Below are 18,383 nucleotides of genomic sequence, written 5' to 3' on the forward strand. Positions count from 1 at the left end.
TCAACATATTTTGTATAAATTCGCCACCGATTCAGAGATCTACGACCGTATTCTTCGTTCAAATGTGAAAAAAATCAGCGGCGAAAACACATACAAAGCCATTGTCTACTTAGTACGTCAACTGCACAACCCTGATTGACAACGTGGCAACACTTTTTTGCCCACTTTCGACAACTTCCATACTCAGAGAATATAGGACACAATGACTACAAAATTACATACACACGCTAGAGACTTGGCTCTCCAGGTGGAAGATCCTCGTGAACGTGGGAAAAAACAACAGCTATTATGTTTGCGAAGAAGACTAACTTCAAGAAAAACCTGAAGTTCTATGGCACTGATATTCCCTGGGACAAGTCCCTTATCTTGGGGTGATCCTGAATAAATCACTAAGATGGTCCCCGCACATTACATCTATTATTCAGAAGTTTCGAGTTTGTAACGCCAAACTGTATCCCTTAATTGCTCGAAACAGTATATTATCTATTGACAACAAGTTACTCATTTACAAGCCCATTCTACGTCCACTTTTGTGTTATGCAAGTCCAGTTTGGGCATATACCAAGAAAACTAGTAGGAAAAGATAGCAAGTCTGCCAAAATACTGTTCTACGACAAATTGTAAATGCCGAATGGTATGTAAGGAATAATAGAATACATGAAGAGTAGGCATTGAGTTACTGCGCACTCATTATTATAACTTAGCCAAAAAATTTCATGAAAGGCAGCAAAATATTGATAATCCCAGTATTAAAATCTGTGATTATGACTATAAGAGTTTGGAAAATATGAATAGGCCTATGGCCCAGCTAAATATATGGATCATGTAATATGCAACTCTAATAATTTGACATATGTGTTTATTCATGTATTTATTTTCATTCCTCTTATCTGCTACACTTCAAATTTTCTGTCTGCATTCTCACTTTTGTGTACGTTATAGATATATGAATATAATTATTTCAAATTCATGTCTTAATATTTGATGTTGTGTACTTAATAATTCTTAATGGATTCAATTTGCCTATGTTTGCACTACCTTATTCTTGTCACAGTCACCAGTTTCTCGACTTTTCTGCTCTCACTAATTTAGACAACAACTCCATTGATATTAATACGTTAACAATATTCTTATCTGACCTTACAAAATTATTATTTAAAACAAAAACCTATTCGATTTATCTTTCGGTTATTGTATACTACCTTTCGAAATGATCAAACTGTTCTACAAGGGGTAGAGCCTTAGTTCAGGCACCCAGGTGTCTCAAACACCATTCTACAGAGAGAGAAGAAATGTCCGGCAAACCTGTTTTTCACTAGCAGCGACATCTGGTGGCCCACAACTTGCTATTGGCTTTCGTAGCGTAGAATAACCGTCCTGGACTCGCCCACAGTGCACTGACTGTGGCGACGATGATTGGAACAAGGAAATGAGGCAAGTTCGAGGGGTGACGGTGCAGCTGAAGTGACATCACCACGCGTGAATCGAGGCATCCGCTGACAAGCAGTGGCGCACCTGCAAGCCACTTCTACCTCCATTCTGCAGCTTGTTCGAGACTCCCTGGATGTTCCCATATCGACCAGAAACATTTGCCGTCGATTGGTGGCTAGTGGCCTGCACTCATGGCGTCTGTTAAGAAGACTGCCATTGAACCCCACATCACATACAACAACGTCTACAATGGTACCGGGCTCGAGCGATGTGGACGGCGGAATGGCACAGGGTCGTGTCCTCAGATGGAGTGTGCCGTCGATCTGGAGACAGGTCCACTTCGGCGCCAACTTTGGAATGCCCCACCACGCAACCAAAGAACGTCTACGTAAAGAACTAAAGGTTCGATACACTAATATAAACCAGTTTGCTATTACGCCGCGACGGAACCTCGCAGCGATAATTTCCCCTTCCGCGATGTGTATAGGAAATTGAGGAACACATGTTAAGAAGAAATGCTCTTTGCCAAAATGTCTCTTCTTTGACTTTTCCCGATAATTTAAACTCGGATTTTCGTACTTTTTTGCTCAAAATAACTAATCCATTAATTAATTTACTTACGCAAAAAAATATTTTTTCCTTGAAAGTTTAAAGAAATTTAAAACGATACTCATTTTATGAACTCTTGATAAACGTGACCTTTGAGCTTTAATGCCGGCTCCGAGCTTCGGCGACAGATATTTTGCGCATGCGCAGCTGTTTCCCTCTACGTTGGAACGGAGCCACTCCTGTTGCGGAGAAGTTCTCCTTCTTAACAATACATATTCTTTGACGCAACAAGATGACATCATGGTTTGGGGCACAATTCTGTACGATTCAGGTCACCTTTAGTTCATATTCAGGGCACTATGATGGCCTGATGATACTTGAACGATGTGCCGCGGCTGCTGACAGTCCTACCTTCAGGGAGTGCCTAATGCCCTTTATCAGCAGGATAATGCCCACACACTGCTCACATCAGCCAACGTGCTCTTGCAAGGATGTACAGATGCTTCCCTGGCCACCGTTCTCTCCACATCTCTCACCAATCCAATACATTTGGGATGTTGTTATTGGACGCTATTTGCAGACCCTGCCATTGCTACATTCAGAAAATGAATTGTTGCAAATGGTTGACAGGGAGTGGAGAGCCATTCCTCAGGACAACATCCTAAGTCCACTGTAGTGTTGCTTCGTGTATCATCGTCCAAGGTGGCCCTACAGCTTACTGAGATGACGCTGTTTTCGCACTGCATTATGAATATAATTTCGAAATAAAGATCACTTATTGTTCATTACTGTCTCTCTCTGTTTGCCGATTTTCATCACTTTCTGGCTAGTGTATCTTGGTCTTCCATTTCAAGTAGTGTAAAAAAGAGGCCCGGAGTCCAACTCGGTAGAGTAAGAGCGTTAGAATAAAGTTCTGTTAAATACCTTATAGAATGCGTATTGTGCAAAACATATGCAGTAAAGGAAGCTGGTTTTTTATGCAAGTTATGATGGACTGATGCTCAAATGAGTAATTATTACTTGAGTGGAAAATGCTTCAATGAATGGACAACATTCAGTGAATGTCTTTCTATTAGGCCACCATCATGTAAATTTTTCATGTAGATTCAGGATTCAAGATTTCAACCTTATGTTTCCTCCGGGTTTCGCCATGCCATTTTTAGTCAGTTATATCGTCTGTCACATCCTGGCATCAATGCTTCGAGAAAACTGATACAGCAACGTTTCGTATGGCCTAGCATGCACATGGCCAACTGGATACGTTCGTGCTTGGAGTGCCAAAGATCTGAAATTGTCAGACACACCACCAGCCAACTTAAAAATTTTAATTTGCCCTCATCTCGCTTCAATCACGTGCACCTCGAAATGGTCGGGCCATTGATATTTCAGCTGATACAGTGGCAAAGGCATTTTACACCGTTTGGATTTTTCGATTTGGAGTTCCGGAGCAGATTTCTATTGACCACGGGCGTCAATTCGAGTCTCAACTCTTCATGTCACTAAGTAAGTATTTGGGCACTTACAAAGTGAGAACCGGCCCCTACATTCCAAATTCCAATGGAATTGTCGAGATATTTCATCGCTCCTTAAAACAATCAATTCGATGCCACACTGCATTACAGTGGACTGATGTGTTACCTACTGTACTTCTAGGTCTTCGATCAGCGTTAAGAGGATCTGAATGCCTCTTCTGCCGAACTAGTATATGGTACTAATCTCCGTTTGCTTGGGGATTTCGTACATTCAATCAATCCATCTACCTGCATCGTAGATAGATTCTGTTACATTCGTGCATCAGCTTAGAAACTGCATGTCAAAATTGCGACCAGTTCCTGCCAGCGCTCATCGGAAACAAACTGTGTTCGTGCATAAAAGAACTTAGAAACTCATCTCAGATGTGATGCTTCAAAGCCTTCTCTCGCACCACAATTTTCAGGGCCACATTAAGTGCTAGCTCGAAACGAAAAAAAACTTTTAAAATTTTGGTCAACGTAAAAGAAGTCGTCGTTAGTATCGACCATCTTAAACCGGCGTTTATCTGGACACCTGAAGCCACTGGTGCGAATGCGTCTTCACCATCGCAAATTCCATCTCAAGATCCACATCTATCTCCAACAGACTTCAGTGCAAGCTGTTCAAAGCCTTCGACAGAAACCACGACTTCCGACTTATCAGATGCTAATGCCCCGACAAGAACACGCTCGGGTCCTCGAGTTCGCATCAATCCAAAGTATTTGTAAGGTATTGTTAGCACTGGAGGGGGAGAACTGTGGCGACCTGCCTACTACAACTCAAAGCTGCCAGTCTGGTAACTCATAGCAACGAAAAGCAAAATAATGATTATTCTATTGTTAATATAGATTCGAAGAAGATTGATATGATTAATGATCTGTTTTTGTTATTATAATTGCTTGTCCAGCTACGCTTTATTTATTATTGTTCAAAACGGCTTATTATACAAATAAAATTAAGCACAGTTCCTGTCTGGACAAGCCTATTCGTTACTTTAATTCCAGTAACAAATACGGAAACCGAATTACGTAATGCAAACCTGATTTATACTAAGTTGTAAAAGTTCAGCCAAATAAATCTTTGATGGATATCAAGTATAGATTTCTATTAAGCCCAGAGTTCCAGGTGGTCGCCTTACAGCCAGCATCTCTATATCCGGCTGTCTAGGTATTTGGATCAATCTTTAGAAAGTAGCACAATAAAAATCCATAACCATTATTATTTCTGGACTCAACATCTGATATAATCTCTAAAAATTGAAATGACGCAGATTAATGTAACATATTTTCACAAATAATTCTTCTGTCACATAACTTTACCCATAAAATTATCCTTCAAAGTAACCATGAAATAATACTGTTCTTATAATTATAACAGTAATCTCTCGTTATCTGCGCTCAAGAAAAACTTAAATAAAATAAGGAAAATAGCGTTAAAATCTTTAATAAATAGCTAAAATCCCCCGAAACAAAAATTTTGTGGAATTTATTGTTGTGCCCACTTCTATTGCCCCATTTTATTATCGTATTTTTATTGCTCGCTCTTGTGTTTGTTTACTCTTCGATTTTTCGTCATCACTGATCATAAACCACGGTGTAACAAATAAATTTGCAAAATACGCTATAAGGTATTTCTCCCGCCTTCCTAGCGTGCCTTCATGGTGTAGCACACTGAGCCCAGTATTTCAGAGATCCGTGGTTCGATTCCCGGCGAAGGCAATTGCTAATTTTCCTCTCTCCGGCTTTTGCAATTAATCCTAATGTCTCTACAGTGGCGCCCGAACTAAAAGGGTTGTGGATGATGACTCTCCACACCCAGGATTTGGCGATTAAGTTCCCTAAAAACCCCAGTCGCCCTTTAAAAGGGGAAGTATATAAGGTATTTCTCCCGCCTTCCTAGCGTGCCTTCGTGGTGTAGTGGTCAGCACACTGAGCCGGTATTTCAGAGGTCAGTGGTTTGATTTCCGGCAAAGGCAGTTGCTAATTTTTCATATCTCCTGCTTTTGCAATTAATCTTAATGTCTCTACAACGCTTTCCTCCCAAAATATATCATTAATGTGCTGGCTAGAGGCTACATCATATCAGATGCCATTTTGTAAAGGCTAAGTTACATATCCACTACTCCTTCATATCTTCCACTCATTATATATCATGCACGAATCTTGATCACAGTTCTAGGTCAATTCTGCATAACTTCGCAAAGCATTGGAATCGGTACTGCGATTAAATAAAAGTGCCTTTTATTTCCTGAAATAGTTTTTTAAGTCTGACAATGAGTGCTATCTGTTCTGTTGGCCCTAGAGGCGTGTTTTGGCAATCAATGGTTATTTTCCGCCAGGTTGCGACAGATTCTATATGGTTTACCACCGAAGCCAGACGCCATCTCGATAGTGTTACTGGTCTTCGCGTGTTTCTTTACACATGGCAGAATTCTGATATTATTATGACCAAGGGAAGAAATTTAATCCATTTGCAAGATAGCGGCAGTAGGTAGCTTTATGCTGTGGATTCCATAGTAAATAATACAACAAACATAGCAAACGTACAAAACGTAGGAAGGTTTCAAAACATGATTACATGTTACAAATATAGCAGATATGATTTTATGCCACCATCATAAGAAATTTATACAGTTACTCCCTAATTACACATAAACTAGACTGCTAGACGAATTCTTGTCCAGTTTTTAACTTAGAAACCATTAACAGAAGGCGGTGATAACAAACCATAAAGTCAGCTAAAGCATTCATTTGTATTTCGATTTTAAATTAAAAAACTAAAATGTTAACAGAAATTCAACATTCCCTTTTTGTGGACTGATAATGCAGCAGTATTTCAATTATTTACAAAACAAATAATAAATTAGCGATCAAGAACCTGACTTCAATTTTGACGCGCTATCTAATGTAATTAGAAGCAAAGTTAAAACTCACCAATAATCAGCACCACACTACAGCAAGTAGAATCTGAGAGTTAATACTGCCAGCACTCTCTCACCTGCATTATGTTTTCGCTCGTTACTTGTTTATTTATCATTTCTGGTGGAATTGACGAAAAGTAAAAGTGCAGGAAAGAGTTAATGCAAGAAAATAATATGTAAATTAAAACAAACCTTACAAGTCGATACTAGAGGAATTGAAATAGCTTATCACATTTCAGACCAGCAAGAAATCTGTTACCTGATAAAACAGAAGTGGAAACTATTGAGCAAAATTCTGCAATAAAAAGAAACATGCAGAGGTTTACTGGGAATATCTTGGGTGAGTTAACTATTCCCAACCAATGTCCAGTAATTTTTGTCGAGTGTTTAAATAGCATAAGGTCTGGTATGAGGCTTTGATGACGGATGATTTCTTTGCGACTGACGATTGCTAGCCGCTTAAATGTTTTTTCTTCTCTCCGTCTGTCTAAATGTATGCATTGGAAGTCAGCATTTATTATTTTACTGTATCCCAGTAGATTATGCTTATGCCATCCCACTATACAAACAAACGAAAATCTTTTAGAGATGCAATCATCTTTTTGTGGTTAATGACACAATTCTGCAACTTGGCACAGTTTTTCAATGCTTAACATTGCAGTCCAGTATCCATTCCTTATCCTCCATTAAAACTCATAACAGAAATGGTTCATTTCTATAACAAGAAAAGGAAAAAAGCACAAGTACCGATTCTCTTCTGTTCCCCCCCCCTCAAGACACTATGGGAGAACCAACTGATCAAATTTCATGATGAACCCTGATGGCAGCATCCGTCTCTCAGCTGTTGTTGTGTGTATCAACATCGTTTCTGCTAATGTGTGAACGGCTGGAGGCTGTTCATTTTACATAGTTCGGTACAGAATTTCATCAGAAACCATCAATGAATATCGAGAATGTAACATACCATCTAGCCCAGAATAGCAGCGACATGTGCTATCACCAACTACATCTTTTTCATACACTTACCAAATGTTCTAGGCAGGCTGCGGTTGTAATATTACCTTTATGAAACTCTTATGGTAAACAAATACTTGAGGTCCTCTTTATAGCTTGCCATTTAAATTCTTAACTCGTTAGTTACTCTGATAAGTTCTGTGTTTTTATATGTTCTATTTCCCCACTTTTTCCAGTCATTCAGTGTCGTTTGTTTACGTAAATCATCCGATTACGATTCGCATCTGAAAAACAAGTAAAGCTTTTGCCCCAGTTTTTATTAATATTTTATTAAAATAATTTTTATCGTTAAACCCAATTAATATTCTTAATTAAACTTTTCGTTACAATCATTTTAACTGCAATTATTCTATATATATATTTATTCTGTATTATTTCACCAAATCCTTATTTTGTATGTCCGCATATTCTGAAGAATAATATAAAAACCTCACCTCAAGGATAACGAAGGATTATTGTACTATTTTTTTTACAAAATGAAAGGAATCATCTAGAATATATTTTAGAAAAATAACTTACGATGTATATGTGCTGCAATCGTAGAACGTAAAGTTTGTGGCAACAAAATCGGGACCCTTTTTCATCCTCACAGATAATTTCGCCGTAAAATGATCTGAAAATAAATAATTCAATTTTTTTTTTCTTTTGGTGAGAAATGATTATACAAATTTAAAAGTAAGAGAAAGCTGAATTCCGTTACAGCAAGCAAAAACTACTGTTAATAATATTAAAATTATTAAAAGTTATTACTATAAAATATTATTAAATTTCCTTGAGTAATATGCATATTTGTAATCTTATTAACAAAGTAAAACATTTAAAACTAATAGCAGCTACATGTTGCACTACCAAATGCAGTTCATTTCCTCCTTCCGGAAAAAAAAAAAAAAATCTGGCAAATGGTAAATTAACGAAATTTCTTAAATGTTGGTAAAAGTAAAGCAAAAACTTTTCAATCAATTCTGTGTCTAAGTATTAAATGCAAAAATTACACTAAATCATAAAAATTATAGGTACTTTTTAACTACTTACGTTGAGCGGGTGGTATTGCTGGAAGAGAATCTGTGTGAGGAGTAGCACAACTGACTCCATTAGCTAGGCGTGAAGCATTTGAGACAAGTGACTTTCCGAGAGCAGTGAAAGCACAATAAAACTGCCCTTCCAGAACTGGCAAATTATCGATTACTAAATTGAGCTACAAATATTAAAAAAAAAAAAAAAATAATAATAATAATTGCAAAAGTATACATGGCATTCATTTTAGTGAAAGAATAACAGAATGAAATCATTAAATACAATACATTAAATTAATTTTCTGTCATTTATAGACATCAATAAATTGCATTAATCAAATAAATAAAATAAATAAATAATTTACCCCCTTAAACAAACATAGCTACACTTCACTTAAACCCTCCCCGACTCAGAGCATTCTGTTAATCTAATGGGAGAAAGCAAAAATTTTTAAATATTGGAATTCACGCTAAACCATCTTCAACCACCTTAAGGTTGCGTCCACTCGACTACGCTACCGATGTAAATCACACAACGAAACGTACGTTGCCGGCGAAAAGGCGTCCAAACGGAGACGCGAGCAAAGTCTACGTTTAGCCAAAATAGAATTACTGAAGAGAAAAAAATGTGACATTCATAGAAGGCTCAAAGTGTAAGTGTTTCATCTCCTGTTTCGTAATCTGGTCAGAAGAATATCACAGTCTGTTAGTTTTATTGTGATATTTTGTTTAATAGTTATAATTAATAGTTATACGCACAAATCTGTTTTTATGCAAATTAAGATTTATAAAATTGTTTTGGAATTTTTTTTTTTATAAAGAGAATTAAATTACTTGAAACATCATCCACCATATAATAAAATCAACTTCATATTTTTTAATAGTTTTTCCTCCCCCTCCCTTGGCTTGCTTGTTTATGTGTGGTATGGGAATATGTGTAAAGGAATCTGTGTAATAAGTTAAGTGTTCTATAATTGGATTATTCTTATGATTAATTAAATTAGAAAAAAATAGTTCATCCAAAAAATTTATTTATTGCAAATTTAATGGACTATAGAGAAAATTATATTCACATCAAAGGATTAAAATGAAGTAATTTTTTCGTTTAACAAAGTAAATATGCCTTTTTATGCAAAAAATGTAAAATATTACATTTTGATTTTCAGTGCCCCTATGTGATTGCTCATTTCTATAAATTGAAAGGCCATCAATTTCTGTATTATTTTTTAAATAATATTTCTGAATTAATATGCTTGTAATTAAAGTAAAACACAACTTCCCTAAAATATTTATGCCATATGAATATCAGATAACGAATAATAGCTTTCATTTGCATTTATTCTATTAAAAGTTTTCTTAGCAAAGGTGTCAATAGTTCTTTAGATATTTTTCTCTTCAGTAAATATACAAGATATTCAGGGGATGATTGAAATATTTAAGTAATATTAAAATTATCTGGTAATTCTAGTAATAATACTTATTCGAAACATTCATTGATTAAATTCATCACTTGTCTTATCCAAACGTGTTTTTTATTGTTTCTCATTGACATTAAATATCTTCGCATGCTCAAAACAGAATATTTATTACCTGCTGGAAGTTGATTGATTGCTTTGATGATGCCAAATTAATATGTAAATCATTTTATTATTAGTGTATATTTTTAGCCCAAATGGGCGTTAGCCCAGAACGGCTATTAGTCTCAAAACGGCATTTTGCGTCGAATCACTTTTCAAATTGCTGCCACCAAATATTATCGCCGTGTATTATATTTAAAAAAAAAAACAAAAAAAAAAAAAACTAAATAATGAAGAATTTACGCGAATGTATAGGGTTTGTCCGAAAAGTAGTAAAACTGTTTTTTTTTTTTTAAATTTTTTTTTTAATTTCACAGTTTTGACACATCGACTTAGTAGCTTTCAAAATATGCATCTTCTGCACAAACACAGCGTTTTCAACGACTCTGCCAATCACTAAAGGCTCCCTGGAACGCAGAAACTGGAATGCTCTTCAGCTCCCTCTTTGCGGCCTCTTGAATGGCCTGGACCATGGTGCTGTCCTTTCACGATCCTTTTCAGTCGGGGAAAGAAGAAGAAATCTGAAGGAGCTAAATCTGGGGCAGCTGGGGAGCCTGTGTGATGCCATGTCTGGTCAGGAAGTACATGACAGCAAAGGCGGTGTGTCTCGGCATATTGTCATGATGGAGCCTCCATTATTCAGCAATTGCTGGACGGACGGAGGTGACTCACTTTCTTTCAAGTACATCTATAGCCCAGATGTCACTCTTTCAGACTTCTTCCTGTTCCCCTGAGTGAAAAGGGTCATGAAAGGATGGCACCACGGCTCGGTCCAGGCCGTTCAAAAGGCCGTAACGAAAAAGCTGAAAAGCATTCCAATTTTTGCGTTCCAGAGAGCATTCAGTTTTAGGCAGAGTCGCTGGAAACGCTGTGTTTGTGCAGAAAGGGCATATTTTGAAAACTATTATGTCGATGTGCCAAAACTGTGAATAACTTAGTGAGCAGGGTAGTTCCAAGGAGCAAATAATGAAGAATCTACATGAATGTACAGGGTTTGTCCGGAAAGTAGTAGGACTGAATACAATAAAATTTATGGATCCTAGAACAAAATTTATGGTCAAGATTTAAAATCATCTTCATACTTCCACTTAGATACCATATCGAATTTTTGAAATTAAACAAAATGTAAATGCCAAAAGAGAAGAGGATGAACGCTTGCAACTCTGCTGATTGAGTGAAATGATCTCAACTTGGCTAGCAGGCAGCTCCAGACAGGTGTCAGATGCACGCACAGCAGGTCTCCTTTAAAGAGTGCGCTGCTATTACAATACGGCCAACGCTCTACAGCATATTGCGTACGAATATCGCGTTTAAACTTAATATATATAATTTCGTTTTTCAATTGGAATGCTGCACTTTACTACAAGCCTTGAAATGGATTTAAAAAAAAATTAAAGTGCAGAACCGAAAGAGATATTCATTCTGATTGTCTATCATTCGTTATGTTACTGGCTGCTCCTATTACAGAAAATTATCCGGTTTTAAATATTAAAGATATTTTGAAATCCCTGCAGAAAGATTTTTGTATTAGAATTCACTGGGTCAAATCACATATAGGATGGTTTGGTAATGAGCAGGCGGACAGACTAGCTAAAGATGCCGCTTTAGGCGAGGATGTTCCATTTTTTGAAACTTCGGGTTCAAAAAGTTTTGCAATTAGATGCATGAAATCTTACTATTCTACTCAATGGAGAGAGTAGTGGGAACAGTCTGACCGAAATCAAGGTTTTATTCGAAATATTAAAATTTCCTTGAAAATGAATATATACAATGATATTGACTCAAATCTAATTTGTTACTGGACATGGCCTGCTTATCTTAAAAGATTTGGTATTCAGGAAAATCCTTTATGCAATCCTTGTAAAATTTATGTCGACTCTGAACATTATTTGTATGATTGTAAATTGTTTGAATCAATTCGTCCTGCGGATTTAAAGCGTAATGTAGATATGGTGGATCTTATGAAACTTAAGAGGATTGACAGAGTATTTATGAATTATTTAAATTCTGATAGAAATAGCTGTGGTACTGAGATCTGAAGCTGTTCTGATCTTTTGTTTTTATTTAAAGTTGTGTGATTGATCTTATGTTTGTATAATATATAATATTGAAAATTGTAGATAAAATAGGAATATGTTTTGATAGTATTATAAAATAAGGTTTGTAAATAAGTTATTTTGGTTGAATATTATGTGTTTTGTATGTTTTATTGTAATTGAAATTGTGTTGTTTTGATTTTAAGATTTTAAACTTTTTTATGTAATTTTGATTTTAAAACTGTTTAAAACGGGTGGCGTGTTGATCATTGATAGATCTTATTGGTTTAATGTGAAGTTTACCAGAAAAAAAAATTATATCTAATGCTTTGTATTTCTTCTGCTCGCCAATCAGGCAATGACAAAGGGGGCCGGGACGTCCTCCAATCCAATCGCTATGAATGGACGATTAATTGGAAACAAGATAACGGGAACGTGCAAAACCACGCTCCGAAAACCATCGCAAGGCCAGGTTTACTGTGTAAATTAGTCTTCTCTAAGCCATTTGGAGCCGCAATCTAAAGCATGGTGATTAGTTAGTTTTGTTGCTAACCTTCCCCCTGATAGTGGCAATAAAATGCATGTATTTGTTCATGTTTTCCCCAAACAGTGCGAAGAGCTTATAAATTCTCTAGATGCACTCACGTAGAGAAGTATGTAGTATGCACTCTCTAGATGCACTCACACTCTAGAGCACAGATTTTTATAAAATTAGTTGGTCCTCTTCAAATTTATTTAAGAGTGTATGTAAATTTCCGATTTTTGGCAGGATATCTGGCAACGGATACCAAAAGAAGCCTAGGAGTGGAGAAGATGCTAGTGAACACAACCTCATGCCGAACTGGAAGTACTTTGAACTCTGTAACACGAGGGGTAATGTGTGTTCTCAGGGGGGGGAACCCTCGTTTATTTTTATTTTTTTCCAATTTAAACGACAAAATATGATTTTCTTCATTCCAACTGAGAGTAGCCCTAAACAATTCTTCAGGCAGGAGGGGGGGGGGAAGTGCTGAATGAAAGTATAACTTAATCTAAGTGCAAAAAAGGCAAGCATAATATAAATTCATTTGAAATTAAAAAAAATAACAATATAGCAGAAGTGAATGTTAAAAATGCACGGATATCCAAATATTCTTACAATTCTGGCAGTTGTTCTCTGAATTTGAGGTGGATGGACGCTAGTTATGGTTGTGCACTTCCCACTTTTATAAGATAACCAGTAGAGAGGATCTTGGGCAGCTTCGGCGCAGTCACTTCTAAGGCTACATCTAAAGCAAACAAAAAATTTTCCGTCAAAAATAAGAACAATTAGAGAAAAAATGGATTTTAAAATTTGAATTATTCATATGAAGTTGTAGTAAGAAAACCTTAAATTTAATTACTATAATTTTAATAATTGTAAGCAGGAAAAAAATAATAGAGTTGATTACTAATGATAGAGTTGATAATTACTAATGATAAAGTTGATTACGGTGGTGAGAAAGCAATTTAAGTGATACTATAAAATCTTCTTTTTCATTAATTAATTAAATAAGATAATGCAATTATCTTACTTAATGAATCCATTATTAGTATTTATTTGTCCAATATGAGGCAAACAAGATACAATATATGTAATTGATTAATTAAATATGCCAATAACATAAAAGTCGCTTAAGTTCCATTTTTTTTGCAGCCTATTTGATTTCATTACGAAGCTTTATCAAGAAGCATAGCAACAAAATGTAAACTTGTGCTGTATAAGGCAGTTACAATTCCTTTTGTGCATTCCACTAATGTGAGACCATTTTTATAAAATAAAAATGATTACAAAATTCAAAATTTTGGATAAAAACAGTACAGCTTACCGGTACTATGCCAAACAGTCACAAAAATTTTGCTTTAGGAGCGTTTAGTACATATTATTGATACTGAATGATTAGAAGATTACTGAATATTGTGTTGTCGCAAATTAAAAAATTGAAATAATATTTTTGAAATTCATAAAACATTATTTCAAAAAATTAAAAACTTTTAATGTATCAAAGAATTTGGATCGGCAAATCAAATTTTCTCCACAAACGGTAGCTGCCGGAATTAGAAGATTAAAAATTCTAAGGAAAGAAAAAAATGACAATATTTTTTAAACAAAATCAACTTGTTAAGCCTTTATGATCAAGCTCTCAGAACATATCAGAAATTACGATGACACTAGAAATGTAATCAACAGCATCCATCCTTACTTGAAGAACTGCATTTGTTTCTGCAGCATGAAATACCAAAGTCAGTATGAACTTGAAATTAACTTATCACACCCTTTTTAATCAATGGTATTTGTTGCTTAATTCAACAATTTTCTGCACTATCATCGTTGTTATTGCAAATGGTCGTATACGGAGAGTGATTCAGAACATATACATATATATATATATATATACAGGGGTTGGACAAAAATATGGAAACACCTTTAAAAAAACATGTTTCTTTGCTTAATATGGTGTAGGAAACCCGTTGGTATTCAAAACAGCTTGCAGTCTTCTCGGAATGGATAAATACAGTTCCTGTATGTTTGCCAAGGGAATATTAGACCATTCTTCCTGCAAAATGGTGGCAAGTTCAGATAACGATGTTGGCGGTGGATAACGAGAACGCACTTTCCGTTCCAATGTAGACCACAAAGGTTCGATAATATTCAGGTCTGGTGACTGTGGTGGCCAGGGGAGATGGGACAACTCATCCTCGTGCTCAGAAAACCAGTCCTGGACAGTGTGAGCTGTGTGAACAGGGGCTTTGTCGTCTTGGAAGACACCATCACCATCGGGGAACAAAGTTCGTACCATGGGATGAACTTGATCGGCCAAAATGTTCACATAAGTCTTGGCAGTCATGTGCCCTGACACAGTTATCATGGGGCTAGCAGAGAACCACGATATGGCTGCCCAAACCATAACAGAGCCCCCGCCATGTTTCACTCTTGGCAACAAGCAGTCTGTATTATAGGCTTGAGATGGCGTTCTCCAGACGTAAACTCGGCCAGAAGTGGGAAACAATGTGAAAGAAGACTCGTCACTGCTCTATAGTCCAGGCTTTATGACTTAAACACCACCTTTTCCTGTTACGGGCATTAGCATCACTGATGAGTGGCTTCTCAATTGCAGCACGGCCAGCAATTCCCTGTTTATGAAGCTCCCTTCTAATTGTTTTGGTACTCACAGGGTTCGGTAACACAACATTCATTTCAGCAGTAACTTTTGCAGCTGTGGTCTTCTTATTTTTCGTCACAATTGCCCTTAATGATCGTCTGTCAAGATCACTCAGGACACACTTTCGTCCGCGCTGTGATTTAGCAGATGATGTTTTTCCGCTTTTCAAATATGCGGAATAAATCTTCGATACAGTACCTCTTGAAACACTAAACACCTCGGCTGCCTTGCTTACGGAAGCACCTACCATATGTGCTCCAACCATTTGCCCACGTTTCGAAGTCTGTTAACTCTGACAAAATGCAATGACAACCTCACATAACAGTACTCCGACAACAACTGAACTGTTTAGCACATTTACGAAGTTGTATAGGTGGCGTCAGTAGTCAAAAACGCCAGCGCCACCTACATATTTCATTAAAATCAATCTTTCTTTTCAAACATGCATTTCACAAGGTGTTTCCATATTTTTGTCCATCCACTGTATATATATATTGGAATGTATAAGCGCAAACGACGTCCTGACACACAAACAAGACATGAAAGGAAACATAAATATTTTACTCATAACATAGCTGACAATTGTTTCTTTACAGCAACGTCTGTAATAATTGCTCAAAATTGCAGCAACTAAGAGTAATACAGTGACACGGGAGTGATTGGTGTGTGATGCCAAAGATGCCAGACACTTCTGACACCGTGCAGCTGACACGGATATTCGAACGACGTCCTCAACAGTCAACTGGATTCTCATAAATGAGGGGCTTTCAGATAAGACCATGAGAAGAAATCACACAGTTCATATTTATAGTTTTATAAAGTTCGATAAATCGAGTGATCGGAGAAGCCAACGGACTACTCCAGCATGTCCAGTCTGTCGCGTCCCAAAAAGTGAAATCCAATAATCCACACATCACTGCTGAAATGGGTTGGCGCTTCATCATACTGAAACCACTGTAGATTACAGAAAGCAATCAGAACATCTTGAAGCAATTCTGATTAATCCTCTTCCAGAAAAATACGATAACATATACCATGGAATCATGCCAGCTGATGGATACAGGACAATCAGGAAGTCGACCACAATAGCCATATATACATTCATAAAGAATCGTTTTTTGAACTATCTTGGAATTAGAACGAATGTTGAAGTGTATTGTGTGGATTTCAGATTGCCCACAGATGACAATTCTGAATATAGAAAACATTCTAAAGTGTGTGTGTGTGTGTGGGGGAGACATCATACGTGAATAACAGAAAAGTTCACAAGTTCGGCTACTGTGCATTCTGCTGTTAAAAACCACTGACATTATCCCACGCGGAAATCGTCCGTTTTCAAAGCTTGAGATATCTAAAAATGGAATGAGAGAAATCGTTCGCAAATTATCACTTTCTAAACGGTAGGTTAACTCCCACCTACGCGACACGCATTATTTCTAGTTCTTCCGTCGGGTCTGTCTTTATAAAGTTCAGGACAAATTTATTCGCATATGGACGTCGTACACTTCTCGGTCGATGCGTTTCTTGACTATTGACGCCGAAGGAACTAGTCTCACAAAGTTCAATGTAACTACACTCATGTCCATAAATTAAGGATAATTCGGAGTCACGCGGAAATCGAACTCTAAAATAAATATATCACCTGTAAAATCACTACACACATCTTCAAGAATCATATGCAAATTTCAGGAAGTAACCAGATGACACCGATGGTACGTCACAATGACAAGAGTGTAAGAGAGTGATATATAAGGAATACAGGCAAAGAAGTAAAATTGTTCGCAGGCGCTTTATAAGCATTTCAGTGCAATAACCGAATAGTTATGACACAAAGGACGCATTTGGATGATTTTTTACGTGGTAGAATTATCGGCCGTCTGGAATGTGGGCGTACCCAACTGGAAGCATCAGATGAACTTGGAATTGCCCAGAGTGTCATCTCCAGGTTTTGGCAACGATTCCAAGATGATGGTAATGTGAGTAGACGTTACAGCACAGGTCGCCCCAGAGTTACAACGCCGAATGAGGACTAGTATTTGGCAGTCACTGCCAAAAGAAACAGGCGGAGCACACCCTCAGACCTGTCTCGTCAGCTCTCTTGAGCCACTGGTACGACAATTTCAAGGCAGACCGTGTACAGACGCTTAGGGCAGATTGGTCTATATGCTCGTAGACCTATCAGATGCGTTCCACTTACTGGAACTCACTGTCGCCTGCGGTTAGCCTGGAGTAGAGAGCATGCATTGTGGACACCGCAACAGCGGGCTTGTGTGATGTTTTCCGACGAGTCCAGGTTTAGCTTGCAGTCAGATTCTCGCCGGTCTTTCATATGGAGAGCTCCAGGTACCCGTTACCACAAAGAAAACATCACTGAACGACACCGTTACAGTGGTGCAGGAGTGCTCGTTTGGGGTGGAATTATTCTGGGTTTCAGAACTGACCTGCATGTTCAAATTGGAACCATGACAAGCCAAATCTATCGGGACGTCATTCTGGAACAACATGTACGTTTGTTTCGGGGCGACATGGGCGCACAATTTGTGTTTATGGATGACAACGCCCGTCCTCAACATTTGCAAACATCGTAAGCGAATGCATTCAATCGGAGGATATCACCCGTATGGACTGGCCAGCATCCTCACCGGACTTGAATCCAGTAGAGCACGTGTGGGATATGCTTGGCCGACGAGTTGCAGCCCGTCAACCTCCTCCTACATGTCTACCAGAACTTCGGAGAGCATTGTTTTTTGAGTGGTGTAATATCACCCAAGAACAGATCGATAATTTGATACTCAGCATGCCTAGGCGTTGTACGGACTGTATTGCATGGTCTGAGAGACATACAATGTATTAACAATCATACCAACAATGTAATATTGGATTTTTGTAAATAGGTTTTTTTGCAATTTGCTCCAGGGAGAAAAAAATCGCTAATTTTTTTAATAATATCAAACATATAGCATCTTTTTTTGCTGTTTACCTTTTGTTTAATAAATAAGCTTTACAAATAAGTCGAATTTGTTTTGCTTCTAACTCTTCCTTTGCCTGATTTTGCATTATCCTTAATTTATGGACATGAGTGTAAGATCAAGCATATAGTGGTCTGGCATTCGTCTATTACGAAAGTCTTCTCGATACACCCGTAGCAT

At 37.3% G+C, this 18,383-nt stretch overlaps 1 protein-coding gene across 7 annotated transcripts in view; it reads right to left on the bottom strand.

The window, feature by feature from the left end:
* Positions 1–18,383, bottom strand: part of LOC118186067 (plexin-A2-like) — a 1,141,010-nt gene that overhangs the window by 116,012 nt on the left and 1,006,615 nt on the right. For all 7 annotated transcript variants that reach the window (XM_085809149.1, XM_085809147.1, XM_085809148.1 and 4 more), the window contains 3 exons: positions 13,191–13,320; positions 8,459–8,621; positions 7,946–8,039 (listed from right to left, as the gene is read on the bottom strand). In XM_085809149.1, the coding sequence (XP_085665275.1) occupies positions 7,946–8,039; positions 8,459–8,621; positions 13,191–13,320 (387 nt within the window). The remainder of the gene's footprint in view (positions 1–7,945; positions 8,040–8,458; positions 8,622–13,190; positions 13,321–18,383) is intronic.

This window comes from Stegodyphus dumicola, chromosome X2 (assembly GCF_044657685.1).
Source record: "Stegodyphus dumicola isolate Sdum_Otavi_A_Nest chromosome X2, ASM4465768v1".
Classification (NCBI taxonomy): Eukaryota; Metazoa; Arthropoda; class Arachnida; order Araneae; family Eresidae; genus Stegodyphus; species Stegodyphus dumicola.